Below are 17,586 nucleotides of genomic sequence, written 5' to 3'. Positions count from 1 at the left end.
GCTGAGTTTGATGCTACGCTTGAGTAGCTCTCAATATTCATAATGAAAAAGCGGATTTCCCTATGGAACTCAGACTAATTGGAGGCACTGTAATGAATGAGTTTACATGTTTCGTTTTACTTATTTCATAGGTTAAACTATTTTGTGTTTTTACTTGTTTTATATTACGCTGAGTATGCCTGTGAAAATATATGTTGCATATTATTTTTTGATATAATATTTACGTTTAATCAAATGGAAAATCCGTTGAAATAACCGAAACTGTAATAATAATATCGCCACGTTGCCACGTGATGCTGCACCCTTGAGAGCGTGTGTGGCATGTGCCATATGCGTGTGTGTGCAAGTATCTGCTTGTTTATACCTGTCCGTGCATGCTCGTATCTCTCTCTCAAATTGCAGTCAACATAATCTCTATTGGATTTTTGTGCACGTTCTTGTTTTTTTTTGGTTTTTTGTGTGTATCTTATTGCATTGCATGCAAATATATTTATTTTGCAGGCTGTAGCATTTTAATTAAAGAGTGCAAAGTAAAAACAATACAGAGAAAAAAGAGTGGATAAAACATATTTGCTGCTGGTTTTGTTACCACAAAATTCATTATAATCGCTGGCGCTTCACAATTTCCAAAGCATTTGAAAACAATGCATTTCGCATAAAATCACAATTGATTGCAATGAAAATTGTTTAAAGAGCGCGCAAATTTGCGTTGGCTTTAATCGTTTAAACAAACAACAACGTCAGCAACAGCGACAGCAACAACGATAGGGAAATTGAAATCGATTTGGCAAATGCAAAATTATACAAATCATCAAAGATTCATTAATTATAACAGCTCTTAAATGATGCAAATCACTTTTGCCGCATATGTCACTGTCAATAATATTCAATGGCAACTTTTGCGATAAGCTTTTAATTGGATTCAGTAGAATGTTGTGTGTTGAATTGACGTATGTTAATTTCACTATTTGACACTGGGGGCGTATACTTGATGCAATTTTCTAAATTTGCTTTATGTTCAATTTAACATTACCAATTTTGCTGGCAACATAGAAATGGCGTGGCATTATCTATGCATTAAGTAGAAGTCCAGAGTCCAGAGTGTTGAAAAAGGGTCCAACACACGTCATTAGTGCCAACAATTATGAGTGCGCATAAAAACGCGTTAAGCACTCAGCACTCAGCTCTTAGCTCTCAACAGAGCAATCACAGGAGATGGGGAAGTGTCAGCTGGTGGCACTTGATTTTGGGCACGCACAGCAAACAACGCTGATGGGCCAGGCCAATAGCACAACAGCCAACATCCGCAGGGAAAAACTCACAACGGGCAACGGGCAACTGGCAAAGCCCTTTGGTCAACTCTGCTGTGCTGTGCTCTTCTGTGCTCTGTGCGTTGTTCCAGTTTTTGCCAGCTCAGCGAACAAACACATAACGTGGCACTTTTTACTTTGCCACTCGCAACTTGCCACTTGCAACATGCCACTCAGCGCTCAGCAAAACTCGCTGCTCGTTGCTCGATGCTCGCTTCTGTCCGTTATGTGCTGGTCAAACGAAAGAAAAAAACGAAAGCGACAGCAAATCAAAACTGACTCTGATTTTGCAATTAGAACGTGGCCAAGCGTTTGTCTCTTAAAGTGAGAAATGCTGTGAACATAAAACAGAATACATCTGACTCTATTTGAATTTGTAGTAGCATTAAACATCTTCTGTATTATATTCCTTATAAGGAAAAAAGTGTTATTAATATTATATTTAAGTAGAAAGTATTTAATTGGCCTAAACTTTTTTATACTTTAAATCTATTGGCCTGAAAAATTCTGTGAACATCAAACAGAATACATCTGAAATTTATTTCGATTTGAAGTCTTCGGTCAACAAGTGTTGTAACTTAAAAAATGTATTGAATTGTATTGCTATATGTAATGTATATATTTAGTATTATTAATATTATATTTAAGTGGAAAATATTTAATTGGTCTAAACTTTATTATACTATAAATCTATTGGCGTGAAAAGTTCTGGGAATAGCAAGAGGAATACATCTGAAATGTAATTCAATTTTAATTCTTTGGTCAACGAGAGTTGTATGTACTAGCATTAAATAAATACTTTTATCTTTAAAATCTATTATATTATGTTTCATACATTTGTTGTTATTACTTTTTTGTATTCTAAATCTATTGGCATCAGAATTTTTATAAACAGCAAGTAGAATATATAAGAAAGCCATATATGGAAAGCAAGTAGAATATTAAATTTGTTTTTAAATATTAAGCATTACATATTGTACTTACTTTGTGAATAGACTTTTAACTAATAACTTAATTTTATTTTGCTCATTTGTTTTCTTTAGTTCAATTATTACTCTATTAAAGTAAAAACAAAATATAATATTATTTTTGTAATACATTTTTCTAAAGTACTTAATATGTACTTAATTTCTACCACGAAAATTTACAGAATAATTATATTTAGGCTAAAAACACTTTTGAATTTAGGTTAAAATAGAAATAGAAATACAAATTTTGATTGTTTCTAAAGCAAACTAGAGCTGAATATATGTTATTATTTTAATACAACCTCATCACAAATTGAACACTGTTTATGAATCAATAAAATTTTTTTCTTAATAGTGAAGTTTCATTACTATTTTTAGCAAGGGCACTGGTAAAAAAGTTCGTTTCTTTTAAATCACTAAAGAAAGGGGTCTGTGACACCTAAAAATGAAATTCAAGTGGAACTCCAGTGAAATTGAAATGCAATTCAAGTGAAAGTCAAGTAATATTTAAGTGAAACTTGAGTGGAAGTGTCTACATATGTTACACTGAAATTGAACAATATCTTTATCTCATATATTTGCTAAGATCTTTTTATTCGATAAGCAATTTAGTAAGCTAGTTAAAGATAGGAATAACAGATAAAATAAAATATGAAATTTTAACGTAAAGCCTTATAGCTGAGATCTGAAATATGCACTAATCCACGTAAACATTTAAGTAAAAGCGGAATCTATTAAATAAACTAGTTAAAAGTAAAGACTAACAGGCGAACTAAGATAAACTATATTAATCAAAGAGTTCTTCCTAACATTATTACTGACATCTCAGTTATTAACATTTCCAAGGTTATAAAGACGAAAACTCTTTAATAAACTAGTTAAAACAGAAAAAACAATCATAATCAATCTGCAAGATACTTATACCTGTAAATACTCGAACGTTCTCTGCCATATTTAGCTGTTGATAAATTGATTGCATTGCAAAGCTAATAGCGATTGCTTCAGTTGCCACTGCGTGCCAATGCATTGGCTGGCTAGTTAGATAGAACGTGCCTTGGCATGGACATCACGCATACGTCGCGTAAGCCAAGTCAAGCCAATCAATGCAGCAAGTGGCCAGCTTGCACGTTGCAAAGGAAAGATACTTACTCAGTCTGTCTGTGTGTGTGTGTGTGTTGAGGAATTGCGATGCGATGCGATGCGACTAAAAACGCACTGATGTATGTGCAGAGAGATAATAATAGAGCTTTGTGTTTTGTTGATGATTCAAAAGGAACATTTATTTAATTTGTTTTTGTTTTTGTTCATTTTAGTATAGTTGTTTTGTTGTTGTTCTTGCTGATGTTGTTGTTGTTGTTGTCTTTTGCACAAAAATTGAATTTCTGTTTTGCTATCTTACGGTTGCCACCACCCACAGAGTCAGTCTGTCAGTCCCAAAAATGAAACACACAAAAGAAGAAGAAAAACTGTCGCCTCCGTTTCGAAGCATTAGTTGGTGTGCAAGTGTGTGTGTGTGTGTACGGGTGTGTGTGTGTGTGTGGTGGGGGTATTTTAGCAAATATTTTCCAATACACATATACATATACTAGGGTACATATAGTATCTTAAGTTAGACAGAGACAGAGAATACATCTATATAAAAATTGGTTAGTGTTAAAGAGTGAGAGACGCTGAGAATCTGAATGATAATTTTTAGGTTTTTGTTTTGCTCGATTGCTGTGACAGTTTCCTTTTGTATGTGTGTGAGTGTGTGTATGTGTGAGTGTGTGTGAGTGTGTGTTGCCTTAAAAATACAGAGAGAAAACCTAGTTGATGCATGTTTGTAGTTTGTAGTCGAGTTTCTTTGCTGTGTTGTTGTTTCTGTTTTTGTTTCTGTTTCGGTTTCTGTTTCTGTTTCGTAGTATTTGGAAATTTGAAATAGCAATATCCCTTGGGGATTTGCCATTTGTTTATCTTCGTTTCGCTTTTCGAGCTTACTCTTTAGTACTCAATTTGATGACAAAATATACATAGACAGTACATACATACATTCAGGATACATACATACAAGTACAAGTTAAGATTTATGTATTTATAAATTTGAAACACATTCAGTTAGTCATAGTTTATGTGTGTGTGTGTGTATTAGTGCGTGTGTGTGTGTGTGTGTGTGATTATTAACTATTTAAAATGGTTTTACACTTAGTTTCTTGCAAGTTTTAAGGGATTCACGAATTGAGTTGCTTTCCATTTAAGTTGAGAGTTGAGACACAATTTCAGCAGAGATTTGCAGAGTATTTTCTACTTAGTTTTAAGTTTTTCATTTTTTTTGTCGTTTTTAGGTGAGAGAGAGTACTCGTAATTTGTATTCGTTATCGTATCGTATTTTGTATTCGTTTTTAGTAACATTCATATTCATATTGATCAGTGTTTCCATTACCTTTGAGTGCAAAGTAAGAACTTGAGCTTTAGCTTGAGCTTATCAAATAAAACATACACATAGTACATATAACTTTTTTTGGTTTTTTGTTTGATTGTTTATTGTAGTATATATATATAGAATATATATCCTATAGACTAAGTAGAGAGAATAAGCAGTTTACGGTTTTTCTGAGGAATGACTATTTTAAAATGTGTATTTCTTTGGTATTTCGATACGCATTCATTTTTATTGCACTTTCAACTAGAGCACAACAATAACATATTGTTTGTTGTTGTTGCTCTAGCTTTGGATTTTATTTGTTTTTCGTTTTCTTGGGCAACTTTTAGTTGCGTTTTGCCAACAGAACTTGCAAATAATATCAATGACTAGAAACGTAAATAGAGCAAAAATTAAACGAAACTCTTTGAACAATAACAATATGAATAATAATAATACCTTAATCTAAGCTGGAAACATGGACGAGCAGTAGGATATCAATGGTAAGCAACAGAAAATTATAATACAACTTAAGAGAGCTTATCATCAGTCAACTTTGCTCACAAGAAGTTTCAATTGTAGAGCTTTTTTTTAGTAAAATTTAACGTGAAAGTTTTCCCAAAGAGTTGCTTAGTAATTCTGATTAATATTCAGATTTAACTTCAGCTTCATTTCTCTGCTTAGTTGCAAAAGTTGCTAATTGAAGTTAAAGTTAAGCATGAAGTTAATTGAATTGAGCAGCTTGCATGAGTTATGCTCTTTTCAAAGCACATGAAAGTGCTTATGTTAAGTTTTATCACTTAAAGTGGAAGTTGTTGTTAGTTTATCCTTTGATTCGGTAATTGAATATTTCAATAATCTTGTTTAATATTAAAGGATTACATGAAATATTAAAAACTTTACAGCTTTCTACGAAGTAAGCAAAAAGCTTTACACTCATTCGAAAGCTGTCTTATCAAAGCACATGAAAATACTCTTTAGAAGCTTAAGAAGTTGTTTACTAGTTTATTATTTGATTTGGTATTTGATTTAAGCAAATTGTTGAATAAACTTTAAAGTTTTACTTGAAATTTTTGGAAACTTTGCAGCTGCAGCTTTAAATTAACTTTTCCAACAATATAAGTGTTTAATACTGCAAAAACTTTTATGTTTAAGCTCTTCAAGTGGTTTAAAGCTTAAGAAGTTGTTACAAGATTGGATTTAGTAATTGAATATTTTAATAATGTTGTATGAACATTAAAGCATTACTTGAAATTTTGAATACTTTGCAGCAGCAGCTTTAAACCAACTAAGCAGAAAGCTCTAAGCTCATTTAAAACTCCTGAACTTCTGTGTGACAACAATAGCTCTACGATTTCATTTCAAATGCTAATTCTCTGGTCTAGTTTAGCTAAAGAAGTTTTTAGTTGAATTTGAAATTGAAGTTAAAGTTGTTATAAATAAATTAGTGTGAAATTTTGGTAGTTGTTGTTGTTGTTTGTGTGTTGTGATGTGGTTTGTTGTGTTTGTGAGTCCCCCTAAGTAATTTGTTCATAACTTTAAGTTTAGCTTGTGACATTGACAATTTTTGAGTGTGATTTGCGTTGCATTTAACATTTGCTTTATTTCGGAATTGTGATTGTGATTGTGTGGTTCTCTAATGCTGATTTGAACTTCATATCTGCTGATGTGCCTCATGTTTGACTCCTTGGACTCAGATTCAGTCGAGAGTTGTTGCCTTATAAATACTTAAGTACTGTTGTCATCATAATAATAATAATAATGTCTAATAAAAAAATTGCTCGTTTGGTAAATAAATAAATACATTTATCGCTTTGATAACAATTGAGGACAACATTTGAGAACAAAAGATTCTGTATTTTGTTGTCGCACATTCAACTCTATCTTCCACTTCCACTTTCATTTCCATTCTTACACTCCTCCACCCTCTAAGCATCACTTTCATGGTTCTGCTTACACACATTCAATAAAATATGCATTCTCAATAATTCACAATCATATATAATTTATCTGTTTTGCAATCTTATGTGTATTCAATTTCTAGCTACTTAAAGTGTTCAATTGTAGCGTTCCCAAAAACGTTTTCGCTTGCATTTCGCTTTGATTTTAACTACCTTAAGCAAGTTGAAGTCGAAAACGGATTGGGGAACACCTTGCAACTGCAACTGTCTCTGCTTGCAACTGAGTGTCATTGTTGTTTACTTATGAATTACTTGGAATGTGCAACTGTCTTGCAACACACGTTTGTTGATTTATAATTGGTTTCAGCATTTGTGCCATTTGAACGCCTTAATGTCTACTTACACAATACTGCGATTTGCGACCTCTGCGACGCCTTTCTTCCTTTCTTCCTTCCATACACTTATATATTTACAGACATCAAACATCTACTCGTAACAGGTAAATCTCACATTTAAAATGCAAAAGTTTTCAATTAATTTAGTTTAGTTATGCATTCAGTTATTCAATGTTGAAGTTAATCCATTTGCCTGGAGCGCCTATCAGTTCATCTCCCCTTTTTAGATATACATGCCCAGATCGACATGAAAGTCCTGCAGATACGACAACAGCTGCGAGGGCGTTGGTCGTTGCTTTGGCTCCGAGTGCCAACAGCAGTTCATCACCGTAAAGCTGCGACCACAAAATGATGATGAAGTCATCGTAAGAATCAAGGGGTTATCTAAATGGGGAAAGTACTTACAATTCATCTGGACAATTGACGGGCTGCTCCAGACGATAGCCGGCAGCCAAGTAATTGGTAAGCTCAAAGATGTCCACCTCTTCGTGTGGCATTTGTGCAAGTGTGACCAGCTCCCAGTAGAGCACGCCCAGTGACCACACATCACTCTGTGTGGCATAGACCTTCTTCTGCAGCGACTCCAGCGACAGCCACTTCAGAGGACGGTTCTCGTTGTCACCCAGGCAATCGTAGTCATCTGGGAACAAGTCTCGAGAGAGCGCACTGTCGCAGATCTTCACGTAGGCTTCTTCGTCCAGACTGCAAAAAAGGAATAAGAAGGGGAGATTTGTAAAGGTAACTTTTAAGGTAAACTGAATAGCCAATAACATCAATTTACAAATGCTTTTCGAACCAGCTGCCTTAAGAGATTGTCTCGTATTAACATATTTGAGGTGAAATTTGTGTATATGTGTATTCCGATGAAGTAATTATTTTATATAATTATTATTTATTAATATATATTAATAAATTTATCACCTAGCGTAAATTTACTAGCGCTAGCTGCTTTCATCATTAACTAACTATAAAGTTATTATCATTATTTTGTGCAACTTGTTGCTGTCTTACTTTCCTATTATTTTGGATCGATATTTAAGTCAGTGAATCAGTCCAGCCAAGGACTGTTATATACAGACAATAAGAACTGAAAGATATGGACAGATTAAGCTGTTGGTAGTCATCTGGTAATAGATTCGTCTATAATATATTCTCTGTATTTGTGTATATGAGTGGTTGACTAAAGTAAAAAAAAGAAGTTCAAGTTTTTAAAGGAAATAAAATTGATATGAAATGGTGTTAAGGCACGTCCTTTTAATTTAACTCATGAGCATAGACTCAATACTTTGTTTAGCATCGTATTACATATATCTTTACAGTAATTAATTCTGTTTATGTTATACATGCTAATGTTACAATATTGCTATACTATTATGTATCCCAAACTGTCAGTCTGTTATATTATTAAAGCCAGAGAAATTCATATAGATTACTGAGCTGTCTATGCTTGTAATTCCATGCTTATGATTGCATTGTACTTATAAAATGAATAACCAAAAATTAATCATTACCAATCGAGTATTATAGGCACTAATTCGCAAAACAAGTAAATTTCTGGCAAAAATATACTAAAGCAAAAAAATCTTATACTTTAATGAATTTTGTGGTAATAATGTTTGTTCGTAAAAAAAACACATCTTAAATTGTTCTGCTTTAATTTAATATGTTTAAGTTGAAAAGATAAAAAAATTGTATTGTATTCTTTTTTTTTATTTGAAATAATAACGAAATGGTAACAAAGATAGGTGCACAGTTACCTAACTGGGCAACTTAAACAATAATTGTATTCTTAAAATTGAATTTACTATTCTTTCAAAAAAGTATTTAAAATATCTATTTAAAACTTTGGCAATTTAATCAGAACATTATCACATAATTTCTGAGCATAATTTTGCATGATTTGCGTAAATAAGCAAACAAAAATTGAGAAGAGACTTGAAATGAATTCGTCATGTTACCTTAATAATAAAATGTGAATGTGAATGAAGCAAAATAAATAAAGCATGCGAGTGAATCCAAATTCCAAGAATTTTAATTTCATTTCTTGAGCTCAGTCAAATTTTTGTGGCTTGAATTCTGTTTCTTGATGTCTTTTTTTATTCGAGTTGTTTGCATTTAAAGCAATTGTTGAAATCACCTTTGCTTTGTATTCATTCTTATTCTTATTTACTTTCTCCAATACTTACTAGCAGTTGCGTGTGGCGAGATCCTTGTGCACAATGCCCAAGGAATGCAGGTAGGCCAGCGCCTTTGTGATGTGCAGTCCAAACTCGACAAGCTGCCGCGTGCTCAGCGCTGTGCTGGACTCCCTCGACTTTTGCAAGTAACTGCCAATGAAAAAAACGAAAGTGCAAATTCAACAGCGAATTAATTTGTGAAATCAATTCGCAGTGCTTTTGAGGTAAACTCACATCTTCAGATTGCCCTTGGACGGATAGGGATATGCAATCTCTGGGGGGCCGGGCAGCTCGGTGTTGGCCAACAGCGGTGCCAGGATGTGCTGATGACTGACGCCAATCAGGAGCGAGGCATCCTGCAGCAGACAGGCGACCTGTGTCAACGAGGCGCCATCGATGACGGTCTTGACCAGTGCATCGCAGGTCTCGCCCAGCTTGCCCGCATAGATGCGACCAAAGGTGCCCTCCTTGACCAGCTGCTCGTAGGTCAATGCACCTGGCTGGACGCTGGGAATGCGACGAAGACGCTCCTTGGTCTTCTCACTGTGCGCATGGCTGGCCACCGTGATGGTGCTGCCTGTGGCAAGGCCACCAAAGAGGCTGCCACTGCCGCCATTGCCGCGGCTGCTCTTCGGCGTCGACATGCTGCAGGCCTGCAAAGATAATAAGAATAAGAAACAATTGATAAGTTTGTAATTGGCTTTTCATTAGGTGAAATTAGAGAAGCCCTTTGGGGGCAAAACTACACAGCTTAATATCAAATGAAATGGGGGGGACTGAGCAAAAAGGGCAATGAAAATGAAACGCAATTTGAGCTGCCGGATTTGCATCTTTCAGTTTGCATCCGTTTACCGTTAGTCATGCACTTGGCTGCGCTTCGTTCATTCATTTTAATGAATTGAGTTCCGTTTCCGCTCGAAGGAACTGCTGATGTTGCCAACTGTCTGCCTGCCTGCCTGACTGCTTGATTGTTGTAGTTGTAGTAGTTCGAGTTGGCGTTGCCAACGGCTTCAAAGACTTGCTCGCTGCCTTCTGCCTTCTGCTGGCAGCGCCATAATTTGTATATAAAGTAGGGAGTGTTCTACGACAGCGACTAGAGAGAGAGACAGTAGAGAGCACTGGGAGCGGGGGAGCGTGGGGACACGTGGGGGAGGCCAGGATCTAGGGCTGTGCCATTTCCGTCAGGACAACCGTAGTTGTCTTACGGCATGAATAATTTATTGGTTGGCAAAAAGCTTTAATTCGTCGAGCATTATGTTTGCATAGCCTTCTGCCAGACGGGGGCAGGATGAGCTGCTAGGGGGAGAGCGGGTGGGTGAGGAGGTAAGTCAAGCTCCAAACCCTGGAGGAGCTCAGACAACAGCAAAGAACAACAGCAATGGGAAAACGTGGAACGCAGCTGTAGGAAATTGCGAGCTGAGTTGTATAAACAAGCTTTTTTGAGACTACCAACAAGGTTGCAAGGGAAGATAGGCAGGGGGCAAGGGGCAGGGCAAACAGTTGGCAAGCTATATAATATATAGATATAGAAAGCGAGTGTGAGGAGAACAGCTTCCCAGTCCGGATAGCAGCTCATTTATTTTCATAAAACACACAGCGAAAATCATTTACTGAACAGCGTTCATGGTGAGGGGTGCTTAGCGGGTAGGGAATGAAAGGGAAGGGGACGGATTTCGGCACTATGGGAATCTCAAAGCGCTGGGCTAATAAACTCAAGAAAAATCTCTTCATTTCTTTCTTAATTTGGTGTGGAAATTTACATAAATGTGGCAAGTGTGGCAAGCCACATTTGGTGCCATTGACCAAGTTGATGGCGTAAATCTTCATAAGTAGCAAAGGGAGAGAAGCATGATTGGAGCGGGAGAGGAGCAAAAGAGGAGCAGGAGGGGAGCAGAAGAGGCGCAAGAGAGGAGCTGAAGAGGAGCAGGAGGGAAGCAGTAGTAGTAACGGTGTAGAGTCGAAGAGAAACAGCAGATGAGCTGAAGATGTCCCGGAGAGGAGCTGGAGAGGAACAGAAGAGCAGCAGGTGGGAGCAGAAGAGAAGCAGGAGGGAGAGAAGCCAGTTGTGAAGTCCACCTGAGACTGTCCAGCAATTTTCGCTTATTAAAAATAACAGCTTCATGGCCCGCCAACAATATGCGCGCATGCAATAAAATTGTTGAAGCAACAGACAAAGCGGCCAAAAGTGAAGGCAAAGTTGAAGGCAAAGGGAAGCGGCAAAGGGAAGCGGCAAAAGGACAGCCAATACACAGCTGGGGAGAAAGGACACCGAACATTGACAGCAATAAAAACAATAGTTGTTTGCCTTTTGTTAGTGAATTTCATTCATTATTGCCTTTATTGCCACTTTGCTTGAGCCACGCCCTTTTCCTCTGTCGCATTTGCCAACTTTGTCTGTTGGTCTGCTGTTGTCCTGTTGTTGTCCTTGTTGGCTGTCACACAAAGAAAATTCAATTAAAACGCAACAATATCGCACTACATCATCAAAGCTACCAAGCTCCCTACATAACATAGCTGCTGCTGTTCTCGCTTTGGCATTGGCCAAGCTCATCAACACGCTTCCCTCGTCAGCGGCGATAAATCCTTGTCGCCCAACAACAAACAACGAACAACAACACAACATGCAAAGCTCGTCCTCCACTGCAATTGGAGTCCGAGTCGCAGTCGGAGTTCGGTATTGGGGATAGCTGTGACAAGGACAACAACAAAAGTGTCTGCGGGCTGCACCGGCGTCGCTTTTAATAGCTCCCCAACTCGATCCGTCTCGACTCGACTCGACTCCAATATCCCGCAGCTAGGTGAAACTCGCTTGGATGCTTTCGCACACATATAAATTTGTATGTTTATTGTTATTTGTTTTTTTCTTCTGTTATCTGTTATCTGTGTTTTGTCTTTGTTATCGGTACAGGATTGTCCTAATGAGCGCAGGTCAAGTGTAATTAGATTTTATGTAAGCGGCTTAGCCTTAATCGCAGTCAGGATTCAGGCAAATTGAATTGCCAAGATGCTTCATGCACAGCTGCTTTGTTTTCCTATACATAAAACATTCATGTATACTTTAGGCTTTGTTAACTCGTTACACAAGCTGTTGACGGCTTCGCCGATTAGCATTAACCTGCACACTTAAAACAAGGTCCGTCTGTCTGTCTGTCCGCTAATTTAAATACTGATATTTCAGAGACTTTATAAGATAGAACTAACAAAATTGCTGAAAATATTCTTATAATAATAACCAAAACTAATTACTATACTATATATGCCTGATGTTGTTATTTTGTTGTCATAGAACGCGTCAATAAATTGCAAAATTTTAATTATAAGAATGTCTTTTATCTAATATTATTTGAGCTAATTGGTTTGCATTTTTATGTATTGTACATATTTATATTTAATAAATTATCAATACATAACTATAAATATAAAATTTGGACAGTAGTATTGAGCTATTCTATTATATTTGGTTGTTCGTTTTTGTTAATTATTTTTGTTCTATCGTACAGGAGAAATAAACCTCATAATTCGTATGTTTTAAAGCGTACCCGACTGCGAGATACCCGCCATCCATTTTGAAATAAAGCATAAAAATATATCAAATATATATACTGAAAAATACCACATGCTATTGTATGTATGTATATTGATACATATATTCAAAATATACCATAGAGACCAAAATAAATTAGATTGTCAGCTAAACCAATTCAGATCCCTAGTATGTAAGTGTGTTTGTCTGATCGTTACCAAATTTCTAGAAATCTTAAATAATATAGTTATTAATGTATGAACCAAAAATCTAGCTTCAAAATTAAGCTTGTTATATGATTTTTATAAACTTTTGCGGGCTTAAGTGGGAGATTTGAAATCTAGGATATCTATATCGTCTATATCGGCTATTAATCCTGATGAAGAATATATATATATATATATACAAAGAGTCACCAATTTATGGGTAGCAGGTTTAAAAATATGTCAATTGACAATTTCGTATTATAAAGAAAAATGTGAAAAGTGAAATTATTTATAGTAAATCCTTAAATGTTTAACGTCGATTACTTCCCTTACAATTGTTTGCTAATCACAAAACAACTGAACTGAGCTAGAACTAAACCATGGACAACAACAATAAACGATATGGGGAACCTAATAGAGCAAACATTTACTCAATTTATGAGCTAACAAACTTATTTAGTAAATTGACCCATATTTACGCATCACTAACTAAAAATAACTACAAATATTGTAGCAATTTAATATACCATTTTTACACCACTTTTATGACGGTTAATTAACTACTTTGTCAAATTATTCAGTAATTCTTCTGCTTGTTTCACTTGTTTAAAATACCATCAAAATTGTTGATTTGTTCATTACATGTAGTGCGAATATGTTAATATTGTCACAGAATTTGTCACTTTCATTTTGCATTTATTACGTATTAAAAACAAAATTGGGGTCTTATTGCTTTCGAGTGAGCTCATTTCCATTTTCATTTGCATTTACCCTGAAGCTAACATCCAACTCGTATTTCGTATTTCGTATTGCGATTGTCGATTCCAATGGCAAAACACATCAAATATCTAACTTTGCTTGATGACCAATTTTTGTGGAATGTGAAAATGCAGCTCTTTTGTGCCACGGGGAAAAACTCTAGCATTGCCTTGCTGTTGTCTCTCTCTCTCTCTCTTTCTGTCTCTCTCTGTGATATTTTTGTGTGTGGCGTATTAAAAGTGCTCGTCAAATGGACAATATTGCTAAGCTCGAGTTGTTGTTGTTCATGTTGATGTTTCTTATTGCTTAAACTGAAAATTGGAAAGCATCCGTTGATGTCAACTGTCGCAGAGCCACCAAATAGACTGTGGTGGTAGTTAGAAAGTGAGGAGGGGGGGAGGCGGGGGACAGGGGTTGCAGCTTGTTAGTATAAATTTGCACAAAATTAAAGACAATGCAGCGCAGGGGTGGGATAGAGGGAGAGAGAGAGCTGGCCATGTTGTGTGTTGCCAACGAGGCGACACTTGGCAACACATAACCAAAAGCAACAGCAATAGAAGCAACAACAACAACAACAACCACAGCAGCAGCAGCAGCAGCAAAGAGCGACAAGCGACAACAACGTCGCTCAAAGCGTTGGCAATGTTGACGTTGGGTTTGCAGCTGTTTGGCTTTGTTGTGACATTTCTAATGACAACACAACATGGCAGCAGAGACAGCAGCAGCAGCAGCAGTCAGTGGCCAGGGGTGGTGTTGAGGGGTGAGTCTAGCTGCTGCTGGCCTGCAAATGACACTTGCATACACACGCATTACCCGCACACACACACTGACGCACACTCACACACATACGCACGCCTTCTCTTTCTCCAGTCATAGACACAAATTTCGGCTGACACACTTGACAGGCGTCTGATTTGTTTATGTCATTCGCAGCTCTACAGCTGCCCACACACACACAAGCACACACACACACAAGCACACATACATACACTCTCTCACGCATACTACTGCAGAACCGCAGCGTTAACTTCTCCCGCAGCTGGCTCGTAATTAAAAAAGCTTGATGACAATTTTGCCAACGTTTCATGTCCTCCTGTTCTGGCAGCATTCACCAGCAACCAGCAACCAGCAACTGGCAACCAAACTTTCGAGCAACAAAGCAACAGCATCAGCAGCAAACAGTAACAATGCCAGCAACAACATTGCAAGCAGCAACTGCAACAGCAATAACAATGTCAACAACAACTACAATAAAAACAGCTATAAACAATGTGACCTCCACCGTGGGCAAAAGCATATTATATTATGCAGAGAATTATGTCACTTCATTAAAAGCTTAATTTAAGTAATCGATATCACATTTATTCCAATAACCTTAACCAACAAATTTAATGTTTAATTATAGCTTATATATATTTGTTTAATGAACACATAAATATCATCATTTTAGGTTTGATACTTTCAGAGCTTATAATTTTGATTTGAACTATTTGAAACGCATTAAATAAAAAGAATTCATATGCTTAATTACTGTCTAACTAATGGATAAGTAAATATATTTTAACTCATTGAAGTAAATATTTATAATAGTATTAATTACTGAAAGTTTCTCTTCATATCTAATCACAAATTCCATTTCTATTAATTTATTTTTATTGATTACTACTACTACTATTTCTATTACTACTATAATAATAGTAATAATAGTAATTACTATTAATTACTGCAGTCGTCACATAAATATTTCGTAATTTCAGATTAACATTAATTTAATGGAATTCAAGTCGAGAATATTAAATAACTTTATATTAACACTAAATTGATTTAATTTCAAAGTCTCTCTATATTCCATTTTGACTCACTGTGCCTATATTAAATTGCTGTGAGCTTGACACAAGTTGCAAATATGCAAATTCTGTGTTTGCTGCTACTTTTGTTGGTGCCGCTTGCTATTTGCGATTGCTGTTGCATACAGCATGCAGAATGCAGCATGCAGCATATAGCATGCGAGCGCCAACAAAAATTGCAACAAAATATTACGTATACGCCTCGGCACCTTGTCACCTTGGCATTACATGGCAAACGGATGCCTAATGAACTTAAATTAGTGAACTGACAACCGGAGCTTGTGCTGCATTTCGGTCTCAATTATATTTCACTTTATCTGACAGGCAAGTTTGTCTCCTCCACACACACCCGCTTCCCCTCGTGGTCGCATCTTTAATCAGAACCTCTGGTTTTGTGGCACGTGGAATTTCAAGTTTCAACTTTTTCCATACGCAACCGAGAAGAGTCTCATTAATTTCACATTTGGCTGCCGCTGCTGCCAGGAACGAACTGCCTTCTAATTGGCTGGCAAACTAATTTGAATTCTCGTTTGATTTATGCTTGATCGATTTGTGCGCCAGCCAAAAACCCAGACGAGACACTGACCCCAAACCCAAAGCCAAACACAAAGCTAAAGCGAAAGCCATCCTGACAGTGCTCGTTAGACTTTTGCCATTCGGCATTTAATAACAGTTCGGCAACTTTCGGGGGCGCCGCTTTGTTGTGGCACCACACAAAAAGTTGCAGGTCCAAAGCGTCTAATGCATAATTAAAAGGGCCCAAAAGCCAGAACCAAAACGAGAACCGTAGTCAGAGTCGGAGCCAGCGTAAAAGCCAAAGGGTCCAATTAAATGTGACGCCCTCTTATACGCACATTTAATTACAGGTAATTGTCTTTCAATTAGGCATCGCGTGCCACGGGCCACGCCCACAACGCAGCGCCTACTTTGCGCTGTCAAATATGTATCTATTATCAAACGGTGGAATTCCATTCATTCAGGCATAATTTCAATGTGTTTGATTGATTGTTTAATCATTGTTTAATTACGTTTGATTTATTTCAAAATTAAATAACGATGAGTTGACATTTTGTCGACACTTTTCCATTTCATTTTCTGTTCAAGTGTTGCTTTGATTGCGTTTGAGAGCTTAGTTAAAAATTGATGGAAGTCCTATGAATATTTAATAGAAGAAGCTCATAACTAAATTCTGAATTTAAGGTTGTTTGCTTTAACTAGTTTTTATACCGGCAATTCATAGGGTAGAAGGACAATATAACTGGACGTGATAAGTATATTTATATAACAAATATATCTTTCGGTATATTATAGTTTTATTATGGTATATTAATTTGGTATATTTTAAGAATAATACCGTTCTGTTTAGCTTTTATTGAAAGTGGTTATCGGGCATCAATTATATTATTCGGGATATTTTAATTTTATGTTGGTATTATAATTTCGTATATTCTAAGAATAATTCCGATTGCTTTTATTGAAAATGATATCTGAAAATTAAGAACATTGGATTGTAACTTTCTTATTCGCTTTGTGTTAAATTCGGTTCATAAGGACTGCAGTTTATATATATTTATTTTATTCTTCTGCCTTAATTTCGCACTTATCCTTATTGTTGATGATTTTTCTGCTTTTTTAAAGTTTGCCAGTCGTTTTCAACATAACTTGCACAAATTTCTATAGTTAAGTCTACTTTCTTGCATTCCTTTTCACAGTTGATAAGTAAAAGTTGATGAACAAAGTCAATTAGTACTTTTTCATTTCAAAATAAATTAAAGAGAAGACTTTCATCTACTGTCGACGCAATGATTCCTTTTGCTTACTTCTAAATTCAAAAAAATAGAAAGTTTAAGTTTTATATAAAGCTCCAATCATTTCAGACTATATTTTAAAACGCATTTCGCTTCATAAAATTGTCGGCAATTTCAATCATATCTTACGAGGATTGATGCCAGCTTTTAGTTCTCTAATCCTTGCTGCATATAAGGCAGCTTCTCTCACTCTTAGAGTAACTAACCGCAATGAAATCAGAACAGAGAAACAGGCATGAAATCAAGTGACCGGGTGTGAAAACCGCAAAGGCCTATGCAACGCCTGCAACATAG

The 17,586-nt window shown here is 36.2% G+C and overlaps 1 protein-coding gene across 1 annotated transcript in view; it reads right to left on the bottom strand.

Annotated features, from left to right (window-relative positions):
• Positions 1–3,543: 3,543 nt before the first annotated feature.
• Positions 3,544–17,586, bottom strand: part of LOC132791762 (tyrosine-protein kinase Dnt) — a 32,130-nt gene continuing 18,087 nt past the window's right edge. The window contains 4 exon segments of the mRNA XM_060800814.1: positions 3,544–7,307; positions 7,378–7,674; positions 9,159–9,299; positions 9,384–9,802. Coding sequence (XP_060656797.1) covers positions 7,196–7,307; positions 7,378–7,674; positions 9,159–9,299; positions 9,384–9,802 — 969 coding nt within the window. The 3' untranslated portion in view covers positions 3,544–7,195.

This window comes from Drosophila nasuta, chromosome 3, assembly GCF_023558535.2.
Source record: "Drosophila nasuta strain 15112-1781.00 chromosome 3, ASM2355853v1, whole genome shotgun sequence".
Lineage (NCBI taxonomy): Eukaryota > Metazoa > Arthropoda > Insecta > Diptera > Drosophilidae > Drosophila > Drosophila nasuta.
The sequence above is the reverse complement of the archived record's forward strand: the minus strand, read 5'-3'. Positions and strand labels throughout refer to the sequence as shown.